General features: G+C 31.7%; 2 protein-coding genes across 26 annotated transcripts in view; one reads left to right on the plus strand and one right to left on the minus strand.

Moving 5' to 3' along the window:
- Positions 1 to 5424, plus strand: part of LOC137253265 (band 7 protein AGAP004871) — a 264640-nt gene extending 259216 nt beyond the window's left edge. For 16 of the 22 annotated variants that reach the window (XM_067789876.1, XM_067789882.1, XM_067789884.1 and 13 more), the window contains 2 exons: positions 562 to 742; positions 836 to 5423. In XM_067789876.1, coding sequence (XP_067645977.1) covers positions 562 to 742; positions 836 to 1078 — 424 coding nt within the window. In that variant the 3' untranslated portion in view covers positions 1079 to 5423. Of the gene's footprint in view, positions 1 to 561; positions 743 to 835 lie in introns of all 22 variants that reach the window. The other 6 variants (XM_067789873.1, XM_067789870.1, XM_067789871.1 and 3 more) reach the window with 1 other exon arrangement.
- Positions 5425 to 10884: 5460 nt separating this feature from the next.
- Src64B (Tyrosine-protein kinase Src64B) overlaps positions 10885 to 20643 on the minus strand; it is a 211546-nt gene continuing 201787 nt past the window's right edge. For all 4 annotated transcript variants that reach the window (XM_067789897.1, XM_067789896.1, XM_067789895.1 and 1 more), the window contains one exon: positions 10885 to 20633. In XM_067789897.1, the coding sequence (XP_067645998.1) occupies positions 20019 to 20633 (615 nt within the window). In that variant the 3' untranslated portion in view covers positions 10885 to 20018. The remainder of the gene's footprint in view (positions 20634 to 20643) is intronic.

The raw sequence follows: 20643 nt of genomic DNA on the forward strand, positions 1-20643 counted from the left end.
AACACTATGGACACAGTTTTTGAGAGGTCCGACCAGTTCAACCTAACCTACGGCCATGAGGACGATCACGTCTATGGCTACATAAAATGAGGTACCTGGTACTAATGCATTTCTTAAGCGTGGCCCTAGAGCTCTCACGGAAAACGTTCTCCGATCGCTGAACCGATATTGGATTTAAAAAAAATTTCTAAAAGATCCCCATTGAAAATGTGTGTATAATTTAGTTCAAAGCACAAGATATTACGGAAATATACAATTGGATTTTATGCCCAAATTTAGGTTGGTTAAGGTTTTATTGTGCTATTATGATACTCGAAAGGAAATTGGGTCTATGTAACTTGAAATTGTGAAACGTTGTGAGTGGTGGAATACTTTGAGACAAGACCACTTAATTGAAGATGACGTGTGTTTTAACAGATTCTTAATATCAGTCAGGGCTTTTTATTAGAACTTGTGACGCTTAAACATTTATTTAATACTTGCAAATTATGGAACATTTAAAAAGCTTCATTCATTTCCATCATAAATGCTTACAAACTTTATTCTTCTCTCGACCAACAGCAAGGACGTACGTCTACCAGTGCAACTACAACGCGCCATGGCAGCCGAAGCTGAAGCAGCACGAGAAGCACGCGCCAAAGTGATTGCCGCCGAAGGTGAACAAAAGGCATCTAAAGCATTACGTGAAGCGTCTGAGGTAATTGGAGGTTCACCAGCAGCGCTGCAATTACGTTATCTACAGGTAATAACAAAAATAAAACAAACAAATTGTAGTCAATAAGGTAAACAAAACTAATCACAATTTTGGTATCATTTACGTCATCCCTTCTCACAGACACTCAACACAATATCAGCGGAAAAGAATTCAACAATTGTTTTCCCATTACCCATCGATTTGATTACATATTTCCTGAAGACAACCGAAGCGAATGCTGCACAAAATGTCGCAAATGCTGCACATAATGCGCAATATCCTATGAATCCACCAGCCTTGCCAGCGATACCTGGAGTTAGCAACGAACATTCACCACAACAATCGACATCACCGCAAACGGGTATACAAACAGCAGCTATGTAAGATTAAGACGAAAATTTGCTAATTGCAAGAAGACATTAACTTGCAAACAATTTTATGAGGTATATTAAGATAAGCAACAGCAAAAAAGTTCATTATTATTAAAATATTTACTTAAGTAGAGACAGAAATTGTTGGGTATATTGAATTGGTACTAAAAATGGTTGCCTCGTGAACTCGTGAATGTTTGAGTGAAAAATAGTAAAAACTTTGAGTAGTATGGCTGGAAATAATTGAAAACGCTTAATAATTATTCAGTGCGAAAAGTATACGTCATTTAAGGTGACATTTAACATAAGAGAGTTACATCATTCTCACAGTTGCATAGATGCTGCACCTACACACCCTGTGTTGATGCGTCTCCTAGGTTTCTATAATCGCAGTACATCGGGCAAGTTGCATGGAGTCAAGCAGAAGCTGAACATGTTATTCGGACTGAACTGAACCCGCTGTTTTCTGGGCCCTTAGAGTACCGCCTAGCATACTCAAATAAACATAATAAACTCTTTATGTCCTACCTTCCCAAAGAGATATAAAAAGACTCCATTATGAGTAAATAGAGGCTAATTTTTCAGAACATTTTTTGTTATAAAAGTTAATTAGAAATGGCTCCAAATGCGATGAATTTAGATCGGTTTATTGCCCTATTAAAATTATTTTTTGAATCATATGAAACCCTGAGTCTTTTTGGGCTGACAGAAGCACCTGTTTCAAGAGATATTGGGCCCATTTTTAGCTTAACTTTTAAGGGGTTCTTAGACACATAATAGTGCTTTAGGTAGCATTGCATTCTAAGCCCTCAAAAATTTAAATTTATCAAATATGGCTCCCTCTTTTTTGACATTTATTTGTGGTGGTCAATGTAAGTAGGAATCAAAGAGAGAAAGAGGGAAAGTGAGCCACATTGGAAACATTAGGACATAAAGTTAGAGAATAGATTTAAATAAAGAACATAGTGCATTCAGGCCTAATAATAATAGAGTATGTGAGATATAGAGAGCGTAAGTTTTGATGAAAGAGTTACAAGAGACAATATTTAGATATAACAAGTTTGGTAGTGAAGGTGGAACAGGTGCACAGAATATACTTGTGAGGGAAGTGAACTATCAGGAAAACCATAAGTAGCTTATAGTTCTGCTATGATTATTGGCAGCATTAGTTTTCCCATGCTTCCCAGTCGAAATAGGTTGTAATAAATGTACCGCCCAGGAACGCCTGTTCAGAGCCCTCATCGGCCAAGCTGTCAGTTGTTCATTTTCGTCGCCCGAGATCCAGACCATACTATGGTCATGTGATGTTTGTTAATATTATTTAGGCGTAACTTACATTGCCAGACGTCTTTATGACAGTTCGGTTATCACTGAAAATATTTTCCTGCATTCTCTACCAGATAGACTATGGGTTCGAAGCGAAGTTCTTCATCATTGTCTTCAATAAACAGCTATAGGGTCGTCAATGAAGTTTCGGAATTTTAAACCCGGCCTCAATTTTGGGATAAGTCCAACATTATGACCCAGAGAACTCAACACTAAAGAAACTCCTCAGTAAAGGCTTTGTAGCATTAACAAGATATCGCAACCCCAGAAAAAACCATACCGCCCCACCATTGTACCACCATACATTTCTTTTTAAACTTAGGTGGCCTTAAGAACATCTCCCCAGAATAAATGAAGGAAAAGATCAGTATGCATACAGTGATCGTTCTTTGAATCGAAGCTGAATTCAAACCCCATTGACTGAGATATGCTGCGTCATGACCATAGAGGTATATCATTAACGCTTTTACTTTAAGTGTTTTAATGCTTTTGAAATTTTATAAATGTAAAATAGGTAGTTGTAATGTTAACTCAGATTACCAGTCGAGGTTTGACATGTAGGCAATTGCGACAGATGAAAACTTTTCAGTGAAAAATATATATTTATTTCTTAAATGCAACTTTTAACGACGTACACTTTTCGTGTTAAATATAATAAAATGAAATCAATAGAAACATTTATACTTAAATAATCTATGTATAGATACGTAGTAGTAAGTAGTACTAATAGAATTGAAGAAGAAAAAAAGTTGCTGAAATGGCGTTAAGTTTGATCGATTAGCGAAAATCCTCAAAATGTTTGCAAACTTACAGAGATATTAAGCGTAAAACGAAATTATTATATAAATAATTTATTAGCTCTCATCTTAAATAAATCAAATACTCAAAACAAATTGTTATATTTATGCAACATTAATGCGTAATTTCTTAATATTTTTCACGAAATTCACAAGCACATTTTAATAATTAATTTCTTAACCACACCAACACAATTATCCAATATTAAATTTGCATGTTGAAGTTTATTATGACTTATAAACTAAATTAATTAGCTAAGTATGCAAATGATAAAAAAAATTAATACCAAGTTGGCTACACATATGTAAGTATTTATAAAAGAGCCTTGACATTGATTTACCGCGAGTAAATAAGTTGCTTTGAAATTTAGAGCTAATAAATAAATTATATTGTTTTTGCACACATGGAAATAGATTGCCCACAAAGGGAACACTCATGGACTCTTCGTTTCGATGTAATGCAAGTGAAATACAAATATAATTATTTGTTATCGGTTTCTTAATGAACTGCCAAATACTTTATAATCGTCCTGCGTTAGTTTATAGCCTGTTATTTGCTTCTCGTCATAGACTCTACTAGTTATAAACTTTCGTGCTTCGCTGCTTCATCTGTGTATGTGTATTTTGCTATCTTAAGCTGGCTGCTCTGACGTTGCATGTGGCAGCATTTTTTCATTTCTGCATACAAAAGTGCATATATTTTATTTCGTGCTTAAGTTATAAGTGATGTTTACTAGTGGCAAAATTAGGAGTGGTGCGATACTTCATGTATCTAGAATCGTTTCAACTATTAATGTTCAATTCGAGGTTCGTTCATGCTTGCCTAGATTTTTGATAATATGGATTTGGGTTCCACTTTTACTGCAATTAAGTTGTTAAGTGGGTTTAGCATTGTCTTGCAAGTTATCTGCCAGGCACTTTCCCTCGAATTCCCTGTATGACAGACGATAATAGATGGTCAACTGTCATTGGGTCGAGAGTTTTTATTCCACTTCTGAATTTTTTAATTCACATATAGCAAGCTTTTTTTTACTGCAGAAACCGTTGTATACATAAAGTAATATACATACCATAAATCGAAGCCAGGGACCAAGAATATGTAAGTAGCTGAAGAAACTTTGACAAATAAACCGCGTTTAAGACAAAGCAGTAGGTAGATTACAAGAAGTGTAAAAAGATATATGGAAGTTTATATAAAAATAATGGAAATAAGACTTACACCTGTGTGCACAACAATAGTAGTAAAAGTTATTAATAAATTTTATTAGACGATTACAAAAATAAGCACATATTGTTTAGTCTTCGAGAAAATATCAAACTTTTTATTTAAAATAAAAAAAAAAAATCGGCCAGATTTTTCAAACTTTAATTGGAAAGTATTCTAGCTCATAAAATAAAAAAAAATACACTCTTATTGCAAAAATCCAAACTGTCTGCTGTTGCTGTGCATACAGGCGTAAGTACATTAAGTATTTGTATTTATAAATCTGATAGAATGAATAAATACCACATTTCTAAGTAAATTTTTTTTCACCTACTACGAATTTACATAACCCTATACTAACATACCTAAAAGCATGCATACATACATATGAATATTCAAGTTTCCGCAGCGGTAAATCAATTTTGAACTATCAAAGAAATGTAAAATTTATTTACATAATAAATAATAATGCATACATAAAGTATGTATGTAATGTACAATATTTATACAAAATTAACATAACTAAACTTATAACATAGTACACACATCTGCATACCCATTGACATACATTTTTGACATACACAAAACAAAAAATATTACGCTGCTATTTTGTACGTACTAGCATATGTAATTCATCAAAGTCTGTAGAAAAAAAATCAAATTTTTGAACATAAAAAGTTAAAAAATCAAATAAATATTAACGATTAACTGAGGAATTTTACTTTACAATTAACCTTCACATAAGGCAGCCATATTTGGCATGATGATAAGTAATAAATTTTAAATAATAAGAAAAAAATTTTAAAATCATTTAAAAGTTGTTATTTCGCCAACTTTTCATATTATTCATCAAATATTATAATACCCTAATAAATAAGCATACTTACATCTCAAATACTTTACCACTTACCCACGATAAAACAACGTGTAGAATGCAGAAAAGTCGGCGAATTTTTTCGAAATTTTTTAAATAAATCAGTGTTTTTATCGGTGTCCAAAAACAAAAGACCAAAAAGTGTTGTAGTTTTTAATTAAAGTATGGTGAATGAAGAGGTAAGTATGACGAGACCCAGGTGACCAAATACTCTTTCTTTTCATTTGCCCATTGCTCTACGTCGTGCTCTTTGTCTTACTCTTTGTCTCACTTTTATTCATCCCCGTGAGTCACTTTCTCTTATCTCTGCTCTTACACTCCCACACTCTTATCTTACTCTTCGTCGTGCTGTTAGTTTCTTCCTCTTACCTCTGTTCTCACCCTCCCACACTCTTCTCATAATCTTCTTCTCACACTCAAACTCTTGCTTTTACTTTAACTATAGCTCAGAACGTCACTTTTCTTCTTACTAGTATCCCCACTCCTAATCTTAGTCTCGCAATTATTCCCCTCATATGATTACTTTACCTATATCTCTCATCGTCCCTCTTCTTCTTAATTTACTCTTACTCTTACCCATACCCTTATCTTACTTTTAAACCTTCGCTTCACTTTACCCTTGCTCTCACCCCTACTTTTACCTTTAATCTTAGTCTTATTCCTACTCTAGCTATTGCTCTCAATGTCCCTCTTACTCTTACTCTTACGCTTACACCTGTATTTACATTTGCTCTCGCCTTTCTTTCATCCTCTACCTTTACCCCTCTCTCATGCCTTATCCTTTCCTTACTCTTTGCCCTTAATTTTCTCTTTCTCTCCCCGTCTACTTCTCTCTTTATCTTTCCTTTCCTTTGCATTTCTCTTCCCCTGTTCCCCATTTTCTTTCTCCATCTATTTCCTATCACCCACTATACCTCAACCGCTAAGGCTATGTTACCGTAGTCTAACAAGTCAAGCCAGCTACCAATGTTTCACGATAACTGACGGCAATTGGAACCAGCAAGCGAGATCAAGTCTAACTCAACCTGCCTCTATCAGCTCAGTGTGGAATACTTTATGATCATTTTAATATGCGGGTAACATGACCTACAGTGGCTCACAGCTTATTTCATGCAGTTTGAATTCAAGAATGTAGATTGTTATAGTGCAAAAAGTTGTCACAATTTTGAAAAAAAAATGTATGTATATATTTAGTGAAATGCTTGACTTATCTAAATAGCTGAACATAATTCATGCAAATAAAGTCCTACTCACAGGAAGGGATGAAATGCAGACGCATAACAAAATCTTTGCTCACAGCTTATTTCATGCAAGCATTTGTTTACGTTGTGGCGACAGCTAGTCGTTAGATAACGGGTATTTCTCTTTTCTAGTTTTTGTAACTAGCGTTCAACTATCGTTTTATGCAACTTTTAGTATGTTTTCGATCGTCAAGTGATTAGTACAAAAATTTACATAAAATGGGTCGCCGAACTACGATCGAACAGCGAGAATTGATCATAAAACATTTCCAAAGCGGAAAAACGCAACGAAAAATAGCTGAAATAGTTAATTTAAGCCGTGCTACAGTGCAGAGCATAATTGAACGCTTCGTTCACGAAAATCGGATAGAAAATAAAGGTCGAAATGCACCAAACAAAATTTTCAATGAACGTGAAGAACGTTTAATTGTACGAAAAATAAAGGAAAATCCGAAGCTATCCGTCCCAAAGTTGGCAACGGAAGTTCAACAAGATGTGGGCAAGTCATTTAGCGTCGAAACAGTGCGTCGCGTGCTACGTGAAAATGACTTCAATGGTCGAGTAGCACGAAAGAAGCCCTTCATAAGCAAGAAAAATCCGTTTAGCCGAATTTCCTTCGCCAGGGAGCTAGAAATGAAAGATTTCGATTACTGGAAGACGGTAATTTTTTCTGACGAGTCAAAATTCAATATTTTCGGCTCAGACGGAATGACATACGTATGGCGGAAACCCAATACCGAGCTCCATATAAGTAACATCAAGCCTACTGTGAAACATGGTGGTGGCAGTGTAATGGTATGGGCATGTATGTCAGCAGCTGGCGTCGGAAATTTAGTCTTTGTTGAGAGTATTATGGACAAAACAATGTACCTCAATACACTAAAAGATAATTTGCTCCAAAGTGCCGAGAAACTTGGAATACGCCAAGATTTCCGATTCTACCAGGACAATGACCCGAAACATAAGTCGGCGATCGTACAGACATGGCTCATATGGAATTGCCCACATTTAATGCAACCACCGGCTCAGTCACCCGACATGAATGTGATCGAGAATTTGTGGTCGATATTGGACACAAAAATTCGCACACACCACATAAGCAACAAAGATCAACTGAAAAGCGTAATTTTGGAGGAGTGGAACAAAATCGGACCAGAAATTACAAAAAAGCTAGTGGAATCAGTGCCCCAAAGGCTGCAAGCTGTAACTAAGGCCAAAGGACTCCACACAAAGTACTAAATCTTTTTAACTTTACTAATTTTTTATATATTTTTATGAAAACAGTCGACTGCATGAAATAAGCTGTGATGTAAAATTTTGAATTATTTTAAGTTTTTAACTCTTATGTTGTTAAACTATAAACAAAAAAATAAATGAAGTATTGTTTTTGAAGCTACAATTTCGTAGCAAAATAATGGCGTTTAAATTTTCACAATATATTTTTCAGTTTTCCCAATAAATTATTCGAAAATTTAATAGTGCATCTGCATGAAATAAGCTGTGAGCCACTGTAGACTGATTGGCTATTTTGATAAACGCCGATGTCAATATGGACAGGACCATAAATCTTCCCGCGTACTATTTTGTCTCACACTCCAAGGGCCATCCCATCTTCTCTCGAAATTATTCACAATTTCGCAACATATATGTATGTGGTGTGATGGTAGTGTGCTCCGCCTACCAGACCGAGGATCCTGAGTTCACGCCCCGGGTAAAGCAACATCAAAATTTTAGAAAAGAAACTTTTTCTAACGCGGTCGCCCCTAAGCAGTGTTTGGAAAGCACTCCGAGTGTACTTCTGCTATGAACAGCTCTCAGTAAATACATTGTTCAACCCAAAAACTCGTCTGCCTTGCAGATGCCGTTCAGAGTCTACAAAAAACATGTTGGTCCCGTCCCGCCAAGTTGTAATAAAAATTAAAAGGAGCACGACGCAAATTGGAAGAGAAGCTCGGCCTAAAATCTCTTGGAAGGTTATCGCGCCTTACATTTATTTATTTATATGTAAGTTAGAACAAGTGTGATAAGAGTCTTATATAGGGTGGTTTTTGTTCGTCGGTAGAGGACCTGACTCTTTAATTACGTTTTCAGTCAGTTGTTAAAGCTCGCTCCCAGTTAGACGAAGATTTTTACAGCTCCGAATTAACATCCGTCAGAAGTGAAATGGATGCAAAAGGCGCGAGTGCTATAATTCCTTCTTCGATGGCGGCATCTCAGCCGATACATTGTTCTATTATTCATTTAAATCGAGTTTTACGTAAAAGGGTTGCAAGCCCAGTGTGCAAACATGTTACAGTTTGAAGCTTTATAGCATTATAGCTTCTCCAACCCATTTTCAACCTCACTTACTCTAATCCAGTTACATATATGAAAATATTATACAGATGGTCAGGATGGTGCCTTAATTAGTTACCGGAACGTATCGGATATACATATATCTGGTAAAGGACCATCAACCCAAAATCATCGGGAGTGTGTCTAGTTTTAAACACCGACAGTATGCTGACTTACTTGCATATTTATAAATAGGGCTGTTGATCCCAAGACAGAGGACTATTTTTACCTATAATTCTTGGTGAACAGACGCATCTAACCACACTGAGTCCTAAAGTCAAGTATCCGGCGTCGCCTCAACGAGATAACTTGTCTTAAAATCAAATAACTTGGCAACAATTCATTACACGCTATATCTCTGCCAAATCTGCGACGCCTCTCTCGAGATTCCAAAAATTTTTTTTTTATTAAAGAACAAATCGCATCTTTTTTGTAATTTTGTATCATAATTTATTTCATTATTATTACACATATTCTAATTTCTGTCAACTATGATTTGTGATTCATATCCTTCGCTTATTTGGCGAATTTTGTGTAAATTTTCCGCTTCCTTCACTTTCAATTATTATTTGTTATTATAATATTATTATTTAATTATTATTACTGTTTAAATTCAATATTTGTTTATGTACAAAAAATTACCAACTACACTAAACATTTTTTCTCTTTTGTTTTATTTAATATTTAGTTTATAATTTACGGTTAGCCTAAACACGTTTTAATGATTTTCATTTCTATTTGTTTGCTTTTTATCCTTACTTATATGTATATATGGTTTCACTAATTATAACAGAACATTATGATAAAGGCTTAATTATTATAAAGGTAGGTTTATGTGTGTGTATGTATTTATTTATGTGAGTTTATATGGAGTATGTATGTGTGTCAAGTAATCGGCAATAATGCAATTCATATGCGACAATGAGGATGGATGCAATGCAATTCTTCTGGCGTTTTATATGTAATACAATATATATTGTATATATATATATATATATATATATTTATGTACAGCTGTGCACACAAAAAAAGCAGCAAAAATTGTTGAAAAATTGTAACAGTTACTTTCTTTTATTTTATTTCGTTAGTTTTAGAGAAAAAAAATGTAAATAATCAGCCCAATTCTAAATATTCCCTCGGAATTTTGTTCTAGCGTATTTTTTTATTCCCGCGGAAAAATTCCTCCAATTCTTTCTCCTAGGGAGAACAATAATTGAGGAACAGGAATTTCGAATTTTCGAAGTCAGCTGTTTTGTCAATTGAAATTTCGTTGCGGATTTCTTATTTCGTTTAAAAAATAGAAACGTTTAATTATTGTTGCGAATTTGTTTGAAATTAAGAAATAAAATATGTATAAACAATGCATAGTATTGCATTTCATGTGGTATTCCCTGAAATGAGCAATGAATTGGTGCCACAGCAACATCAACAGAGGAGCATAAGAAGAAGAAGACGGCGGGAGAACACAAATCCGCCGGAGTTGCCTGCATTCATTCAGCAAAGCAATTTTCTGGCGGCCAAGTCGAATTGAATTCGCCATATGCCAAAATCTATTTAAGCCTTCTTAAAAAATCCTTGCGCAATTTCTGAATGGTTGCATCAAATATACCAAGAGCTCTTCCGTTGCTTATGATATACTTTTCGAACTAAAATAAAGAATATTGTGGTAGAATGTACATATTTTAGCACAAATTTGTACAAATAAGTGTTCTTTCTTAAAAGAACTTTAACTATTTTGATGCATTCCCTTTAATTTAACAAGTGAAAAAACTCTAAGTAATGGCAGAGAAATCTCCCTCACACTCACATTCATAATACCTACTTTTCCCCATAACCGGTTTCCGCTTTTTCGAACATTGTTCAGAATAGGAGGAAAGGGAGAAGTGAAAAAACTCATAAGGAATTTTTATTTAGAATACAAGGAATGGGAGAAGGGAAAAAACTCGCACGGAATTTTTGTTTAGCACTGGCCTGAATATGTATAACGAAAAAAAAAATATTGATGTTAATTTCGAAACAAGCCTATTTCAACAACATTTTCTAAAAAAATTTGACAATTCTTAGTTAAAGTTTTGGAGTATGCAGTTTTGTAGTCCAATCAATTTTAGCCCAACAAAGAAGAAGTTGAACGACTCTCAAAATTCGCATTAAATTTCGAAAATTTTTTTGTCGGATGTGAATTTTGACACCCTTGGAAAAAACTTTGAAAAATCAAGGTGGTTGAATTTTTGAAAGATTTAAAGCTAAGACCACAATTTTAAAATTTCCAAACGTTTCTCGCATTTCGAAACATATCTAAAATTTTCGAAAACGGATTTTGTAATTGGTTTGAATATTCAATTTCGAAACTTTTCTCAAATTACGAAACAATACTCAAATCTTTTATCTTTTCGAAAGCTGGGTTTGAAAATGGTATGCACAGTTTTTGCTACACATTTTTTTAATTTTTTTCTAACTTTAGCGACAGTAAATCAAAAAAAAAGAAAATAGTTATAAAAAACAAGTCCATAGTTTTTGCAACCATTTTCGTGTTTGCCACTGTATTATTATTTGTATAACTATGACTATGAATAATTGTTAAATGAGCTATATTTTTCTTACATACGAGCACATAAATAATTTATTAGCATAAATGCAGGTAAATAAAATGCAAACATAGCTTTAATATTGTGAGAGTGTGAATGTTTGTATATTAGACTAGCCATAGGAAAAACATAATACCATTTCTTTAAGGCGCATGCATGACTTTAAGTTTCTATTGTGACTTAAAATTAGATCTAAGAAAAGTTATTGATTAAAAAATTTAAGGTAATTGAAAAATTTCAAACCAAACTACTAGAACAGCAAAAAACATATTGTGCGAAGTCGACTAAAAATCGATTCGAACATAAAAGCACAAATTGTTTCTAGCACTTCAGCAGCAGATTCAAAATGCCCAAACAAATCGGGTAAAGTTTTTTCGAATTCGCACGATAGTGATTAAGGGTCATAATAAAAACTGAAATATCACGAGTGTTGAAAAAAGGTTTCTCATTTTCTTCGGCCAGTCTACTGTGTATGGTAGTAATTTTAGATTTGAATGCGAGTATGTATACAACGGTTCTTCAATGTGACATTTATTTGTGTTTTAATTATTGATGTAGTTTTATGTTTAAATATATGTCTGCTTTTATATTTTATATTAAACTAAAATTTCATGTATGTGTATTTATAAAAAAGAGTTACTGGCAGACCAATACCAGCCTTCATAAAAGTGACTTCATAATTGAACTCTGAACCCCATTGGGCTTACGGGTCTTGTGTATGGGCGTATATTGAAAGTTAACTAAACTCCAAAGACACGAAGGTTCGAGGATTCAAACAAAATAGTTCTCGAGGCGCCCGGTACAGTACCAGAAGGTGCTTGTACCGGAGCTTACCGGATTCTATTCGGCAAGGGCTGCTCGCATCTATAACATTCTCTTAGCCTTCCGGAAGTCTTAAATTGGTGAAACAAAAAAAAAAAAAAAATAATAATTTTACTCTTCCTCAGTTGAGAAAGGAACGATTTTTGAAAATTGTTCTGGTTTTACAAATTTTTCAATATAGCTTACATTGAAGCGTTTCAACAATAAATTATTTTTTTGGGTTTTTCTTCGAACTATGCTTAAAAAAGTTTAGATGACGAAAATTTGTATTTGGAATTTATTAAAGCCTAAATTATAAAATTTACTGCTATTCGTCCAAAACAAATGAAAATGTGTTGTCCATAATGAAGTAAAATGGATAAAAACAGCAAAATATAAATAAAGGAAGCACAAAGAAAGCTTTATAATAAACTTTCCGGACAAATGAGGCCAGCTTTTGAATAAGAAGAAATAATATTTGAAATTCATCCTAGAAGAAAATATTAACACTTTCGAAAATCAAAAACAGCAAAAGTTATCATATATTACTAGCTGAATTTATCAGTAATTTTTTATATTATATAAAGTAATATTATGTCAAAAAAGATTTTCGAAAATATTCGAAAAGTTGAGAGGTTTTTAAAAATCTTTCAATGTCGCAATGATTTTTGGCAATTTTTTCCAATGTTGTAAATTTTCTTCTCATATAAAGAAATCTTAGCACTTTGCATGGAGTGAAAAGAATTCTAGTTCTAGTGGAAAATTTCGTAATTTTTACAAATTTTGTATTATCTAATTTTTGCTAAAATATATACTTTTAAAATTTGTTTTCATAGTTTTCACGATACAATTCATTAAAGTTTTTTTTTTGTGTTTTCAAATGAGCAAAACAAATAAAAGAATAAAATGAAATATAGAAATAATTTTTCGATGTTGTTTTCGCGTCATCTATGTAGATAAGATAACAGCAACAATTATGGGCAAATTTTATGTTATTTTCTACTTTTTTTTTTAAGAAAAACTTCAATAAATTGTTGAAGGAAAACTATAAAAAATAATTTCAAAATGATTCTCGAAAAACAAATTTTGTTCGAAATCGTTTTATATAATATTTCGAAATTTCGAAAAGTTTCATAATATCTTCATTCAAATTTCCCAATTAGTTTTTAAAATTTTAGAAAATTGCTAAAAAAAAGTCTGTAAAAATTTACAATGATTTTTGATACTTCCATTTTCCGAAGGCCATTTAAATATATAATATGTATAAAACAAAATCTAAAATATAATTCGGAAAAAAAGTTTCCAAAATCAGTGCGAGTTTCCAGATTTTTTCCAACTTGTGCTGTGCTACTCTGCAACGAATTGGAAGTAAAAAAAAGCTACAAACTTAAAAAGTTGCCTAAGCTTCCAAATTAGAATTTTTGAAACTGACATAACGATTTTCGAAAAACTAGCAAAATTTCGAACTTTTTCCGAAGCAATTTTAATCCAATTTCGTGAATTAAACTCTCCGTTTTTCATTTTCGTTAGTTTAAGAAAATACTTCCAAAAGTTTTGAAACTGAAATTAAGCACACCAATCTCAAAAACGTTTTCGAGAAGATTAGAAAATTCGAGAAACTATTCGGAATATCTCGCACTTTTTATTTGGAGTTCTCTGAATTTTTTGATTATACAGTTTTGTAGCCCAATCAATTTTAGTATAATAAAATACAAGTTATAGGGTGTTTCAGATTTTCCTCCATACAAAGTGTAAAATTATCAAAAATCAATGCGAATAATAAGAGAACTGCAACTTGTACTTTGATAAACTAAAATTGAATTCAAACTGAAAAGTTTGGAATTTTTTTACAATTTTTTCAATATGTTTTTGATAATGGACAAGAATTTATTTTTTCTATTTTATTAAGTTCTAACAAAAATTAACTAGGATTTTTTTTTCATAGGCTGAGCTACTTGTATTAGCAAAAGCTAGCATCGATATACTAACTAAGGAAATGTTTGAGGCTTTGATCGCGCCTATTGGATGGGGCGAAGCACTGCTACAACAACAACGTCAGGATTTTTTTAACTAAAACTTTCAAATTTTTTACTTTCTATTATACCTATACTACACTAAGCGATTAAAACTCATATCTATATATATGCGCCTATGATTGTGAAAATGTGATGCTACCGTTTTATTCTTCAATGATTTCTCACTTTCGTTTAATTGTTTCATACGTATGTACCATATTTATGTAAATTTGTATGTAATATGTTTTTATATATATGCAAGAATTCAAGTAATACATTTTTGCCTTATAGGTATAAATAGAAATATTGTTACAAAAGATTAGAAAAATAAAAACAAAAATAAAAAATTTACTTTTATATTTGTAAATAATTTTTTTATTAATTTTTTTTTTTTTAAAAAATTAATTTTCTTTCAAACAAACATTAACTTTGGTTTCATTTTTAAATTTTTTATAATTATGTATTTTTTAAATTTATTTATATATATCTAATTTAACATATACATATATCTATTACACGATGTACATATTTATATAAAACAGTTGAAATGGAGTTTTATTTTTTTTTTTTTTTTTTTTTTTGTATTTTCTAAATTGATCTTCTAATGAAAAAGCTCGTACGCAGGAAAAGCCAAACAAAAATGAAATGAAATAAAGAAGCATTGAAAGATGCGGTTGTGAATGAGAAAAGCTGCCAAAAATTATATTTAAAAATATGTGTATGTATGTTTTTATGTACACTTATGTAATTCTGAAACCTTAGTGAGTGACGTTTTATCAGCAACGGAACCTTGTAGGACTCATAAAAGAGGTTAGAGATCGTTGTCTTCTTTTTCGAATGAGTTTAACTGGCATGAGAGAAATGTTATGAAGAGAAAAAAATTTTAATTTTGGAATGCTAACGAGTTACAGTGTTATACTTATAAATATATTTATCTATGCCATATTTGCTGGTATCAAAAATATTTATATATTGTTTTTAGTATGTGGAATTTGTTTGCAGGATTGTGGGGGGTTTAATTCAATTATTCATCAAAAAGTTTAATAATATAATGTAGTCTGGATCATTCTCTGTCAAAACGAACATTTATTGAAATAATTACGATTTGGATGCCATTTTTTTATGAATTGTGTTAAAAACTTTCATAAATATATATAAACTTAACAAACTTGAAGGTGTACTGGAATGATTTTCCGCCATAACTAGGGCTGCACTGTGTAACTTCAAAAAAAATTTCATTCGGATTTGAAAGAAAACGAATGTGATTTGACTCCATTCGAGTCGCATTTCCTTTCGAATCGACTTACAGAATGGTCAAATTTGCTTCCGAGACAAACCGATTTCGGAACTGAGTCAATTTCAGTGCCTTTTTTCGATCTCTAGTTGTTCGTTATTAATGAAAAATTTACAACTCACAAATACTAAATCGAACAGTTTTGACTCAGAAGTATTCCATTGAAAAGTAGAGCTGGCAACTTTTACAGCGTCGAAAAATTCCAAAATTTTTAAAGTTCACTTTTATTGAAAGAAATTCTGTAAATATCTTTCGAAAAAAATTTTCAAAAATGCAAACTCAGAAAGTTACCTAGAATTCAAATATAAGTGGCAATTTTCGTGAATACCTTTTAAAACTATTCGAATTCTTTTCGAAAACATGTTCGAAATTAGCTAACAAAGTTGTTGTTTTAAAAATTTTTAAAGTTCACTTTTATTGAAAGAAATTCTGTACATATCTTTGGAAACAATTTTTCAAAAATGCAAACTCAGAAAGTTACCTAGAATTCAAATATAAGTGGCAATTTTCGTGAATACCTTTTAAAACTATTCGAATTTTTTTCGAAAACATGTTCGAAATTAGCTAACAAAGTTGTTGTTTGCAATGCATTATAGATTTTGTTTTTTCAAATTATTATTTTTACCTTTAAATTCCATTCAGGATCGTTTTCGAGTATTTGAAGGTAAACAAAATTTATAATATAAGTGGGTTTTACGATTTTTGGATATTCGAAATTCTGCTATTTGATTCTAATTAAAATTTTTTCCTAAGCAAATTATGATAATCATATGATTTCGATTGTCTCCATTGATCGATTTTACTTAGAACGACCAACAAAACTTTAAAAAATATATTCACCTGTAAACTTAAAGCATGTTCTTGATGCTTTGAAAAATAATATAACAAGTTCAGTATAACCCCTGCCTACCAGAAACTTGGGTTGTTAAAATCAAAAATTAGCCTAAAACATTTAAAAGTGCAGAACGAAAATAAAAAAATAATACAAAGTTTGATCAAACATAAAAAGCATTTCTAGTAAAAAGAATTTTGGATAACTGACTGAGTGGAAGATGCATCATTCCATTTCGAAACTTTAGAAAGATTTTGAAAGTGCCTCTTATGAAAATCGGTTTTGAAAAAGCTCTATCCTAACATATCGACTGTTGAGTGAAATTTCACCCTCAAAAATACCCTGTTTCTAAATTCAGACAGGGCGTTTTTGCTGAGATGGGGCATTTTCGAAATGGCAGCCGAGATAGGGTGATATCCCGCTCAAAAGTCGATATATTCTATCAGTTTTCAACTAAGATTTAGCGTGTATGAATATAATACTAAAACAAGCCATTTTTCAATCGAATTTAGAAACAGAGCATTTTGAAAAAAAAGATCATTTTCATTCATATATTGGTTATATTACACTCAACAATCGATATGTAATTGCAAATATATATTTTTAAAATTCCGAATAAAAAAAATTAAAAAAAAAAAACAATAAGAAAATGCAACTCTCATGAATTCTTAATAAGTACGTAATGATATGCTAATAATTAAAATAAAAGTAAAGGTAAGTTCGAAATTGTTAATATTTTTATAAATACAAAACAATGAAGCTGAAAGAATTAATTATTGGCATTTAGGCGTTCGAAAGTAGTGATGTCGTGGTTTTAAGAATTCTTATTGCTCCAGACTTCCTATTATTTCCACTGTGTAGTTTTTAAAACCAAAAAAAAAAAAATACTTATTTTTATTCTTCGAATATGTTTAGTATAAATAGGGTTTATATAAGTGATATACTAAAAAAAAGATAACTACCTGTATAAATGCACTACACTTCTTACATAAGTTCGTTTTTAACTATTTCTTAAACTCGATGATACATATCTTATATTAAAACATTAAATTTATTCTAATTGCAGTATAACAGTTTTAATGTAAGCTTATAAATTCTAACCAATAAAAGAAGATCAATTCGAGAGAGTAAGTTATAAGATGAAAAAAATCACAAAAAATATCCCCATTACTTAGTTTTTCAAGTAAAATTTTCAATATACCGAAAATCTGGGACTTCTGGAAGCTTATATGGAGAATTTGAAAGTTAAGAATCGCGACATTCGAACCCGTCACTGCTTATGTATCATATTCTTCTTCTACTTATTGAGATCTAAATAAATCGAAGATATGCTCGGGATGTTATGGAGCTTCGATTCCGTTTCCATGTCGGATTTGCCGATTGATGAATATTTCTGATACCGAATTCGGGACTGGCTGTATGGAATCGGAGTAAAAAATGAAGTTGATCTGTTTATTAAAAGTAAATTGAAACCCCGAGTGAAAAGCCGACCAGAAAATCGACTCATTCGCAAATTAATTTTACTGGACTTAATTACTGATCAACAAAACATTTAATTTAATATATTTTATATATCGTTTTACTTAAAATGCCTCTTATGTTCTATAACGAAAACAATGTCCGTTTTTTTCTGCTCGGTTAGAGAAAAGTTTCAGTTGAAAAGCAACAGCAAATTAAGCAACATTAATTTTGTTTTTTCATTGTTTTTTTTTTTTTTCTTATAAGCGAGAAGAAAAAGCGATAAAAACAATATGCCCGTATGCAAACCAAATTTGAAAACGTTTTCGAAAAAAACTTAACTCCAAAAATTTTCAAAAAATATACATATATGAACATTTTCAAATTTTTATTTGATTTTGATAATTTTTATAAGTTTGCGTGTAGTTTTAGTCTCACAATGTATATGTTTAATTAACTAAAATTTACATTAATTTTCGGAAATTTTTTTTTTATTTTAAATTTTCAATACAAACTGTAGATAAGTTAATAAATTTTTTTTTTTTTTTGCAGCAGGATCTGAAGCACCCAAAAAATTGTCATATTGTTGAATTTTCAGAATTTTTTCGAAAACGTTTTTAAAAATTGGTTTGTATCGCTCCTACACAATTCATTAAAGGGTTTTCGAAAACTAATTTCTAAATTTCGAAACCGATGCTGATGTCTTTTTTCAAATTCTTGCCAGATTCGTTATTAGCTACCCCAAAGTCTCTTTAATCTCGAATTGATGACACGGGTTTAAAACGAAATCTAAAGTTTTTGAAATATATATTTGAGATAATCGAAGAAAACTTAGGCAAAGGAGGGCAAAGGCGCTTTTTTGGACAAGTTTTCCTACCAAAGTTCAGAAATGTGAGCCGATTTGTTAAAAAAAACACATTAGTATTTCCAAAACCAAATTTTCGAATAAAAAACATCTGATTTAATAAGTTGCTTTAATGCGATTTTTAAAAATATCTTATCAGGTTCTTAATTGGCTACATCGAAAGCTATCATATTACATAAAAGAGCATGTAATATGATAGCAGTTTATGATAACAGTTTAGTTTATCGATAGCACCAATTCGTAAACAAAGAAGAAAGAGATGCGCAGGCCTTTCTATTCGAACACAGCTACAAAAAAGTAAGAGGATCTTGTAACGGGACGCATATATTTACGAGTATTTTGACGTGCTGTATCCGAAGCCGCCATCGAAATATGTCCAACAGGTGGTGATTCAGCTCTAACCTCAAGCAATGAAGAAAATTAAATACGATTCAGTTTAAAATGACCATTCTGATTACGAATTCGAATTCACGGCGTCAAAGTTTATATAAATACATGTTTAACCCTAACTGACGTGCTCACATTTGAATCCATTTTTTTCGAACATACCTATTTGTGTCATATTGAAAGAAGAAATACACAAAAACTTGCTTCAAAATATTAATGGTGCATTAACCAAGCTGGTCGATTTGAAAAAGTATGATTCTGACTTTTATAAAACAGTTTTCTAACAAAAAAAAAATATTTCAATGTAATTTTTTTTGCAAATTTAAAACAAAAAAAAAAAATGTTTATCTTGTTATTGACTGACTTACATATTTTTGTTTGTATGTTAAATGCTTTATCCACATCGCACAATTCATTTGCCATAAGCTTAAAAATTACATAAATATTACTATGTATAAATTATAAAAGATTTCGCTTATCAAGTCTAAAATTTTTCAACTTTTTTTATGCTCATATACTACTATTATAAATGTATATATTATATATTGTATACTCATACTATATGTAAAGTATATAATGTAGAATAGCTTTTAGTATGTAGCAGTATTTTGGTTTTTAAAATTTTTTATTTTTTTTGCTTTTTTTAATGTAAAAGTTGTCTCAATTGGTATATCATATTGACAATTGTCAGCGCTTTAATAAATTTATGTTGCTTTTCGTTTACGCTGCTAATAATTGTATTATTTTTTAATCCAAAAAGTTTTTATTATTCTCACTTCTCAATTCAATTAAAAAGGCTTAAGATTAAATCTAGTTAATTATTACTGTTTTATTATTATATAATATTTTTTTGTATTTGCTTATTACTGTTTATGTATGTATGTATAACGCACTGGCCGTTAATTCATGCCGCAACGCACTAAACTAACTAACTTTCCGCTTAATCCTGCACTTCCCGATAGGGCACCTCTGACGTCACAGTAAACGATTCAAAATAATGATTTAAAAATTCAAATGTTGGTCGTTTTTCCGGCACCGCATCCCAACATTGTAATAGTAAATGATAAATATTATCAGGGAAATAGTGATTAGTTGGCTTTGGCATGCGAAAGCCTCTTTCGATATTCTCGATAACTTCTCGACTATGCATGCCCGGATATGGCACTTGCCCGTAGGTGAATAATTCCATTAGTAAAATACCATAAGACCATACATCTGATTTTATTGAAAATTTGCCATAAATTATCGCTTCGGGTGCAGTCCATTTCACAGGGAAACGTGAACCTTGTTTAGGGCAGTATTCATCATCGGCAATAACGCGCGCTAAACCAAAATCACAAATTTTAGCAACATTATTCTCGCCGATTAGTACATTTCGTGCAGCTAAATCACGATGTATTAATAGTTTCGATTCCAGATATTCCATGCCAGATGCCACTTGTGTAGCCACATAAATAAGATCTTCAAAATGTAAATAGCGTCCATCGCCCTCACGCAGAAAGTCCAGCAAGCTACCTTTGGACATGTATTCTTGCACAATATAAATGGGTTCCTCCTGCAAAAGG

Source organism: Eurosta solidaginis, chromosome 5, assembly GCF_040869045.1.
Source record: "Eurosta solidaginis isolate ZX-2024a chromosome 5, ASM4086904v1, whole genome shotgun sequence".
Classification (NCBI taxonomy): domain Eukaryota; kingdom Metazoa; phylum Arthropoda; class Insecta; order Diptera; family Tephritidae; genus Eurosta; species Eurosta solidaginis.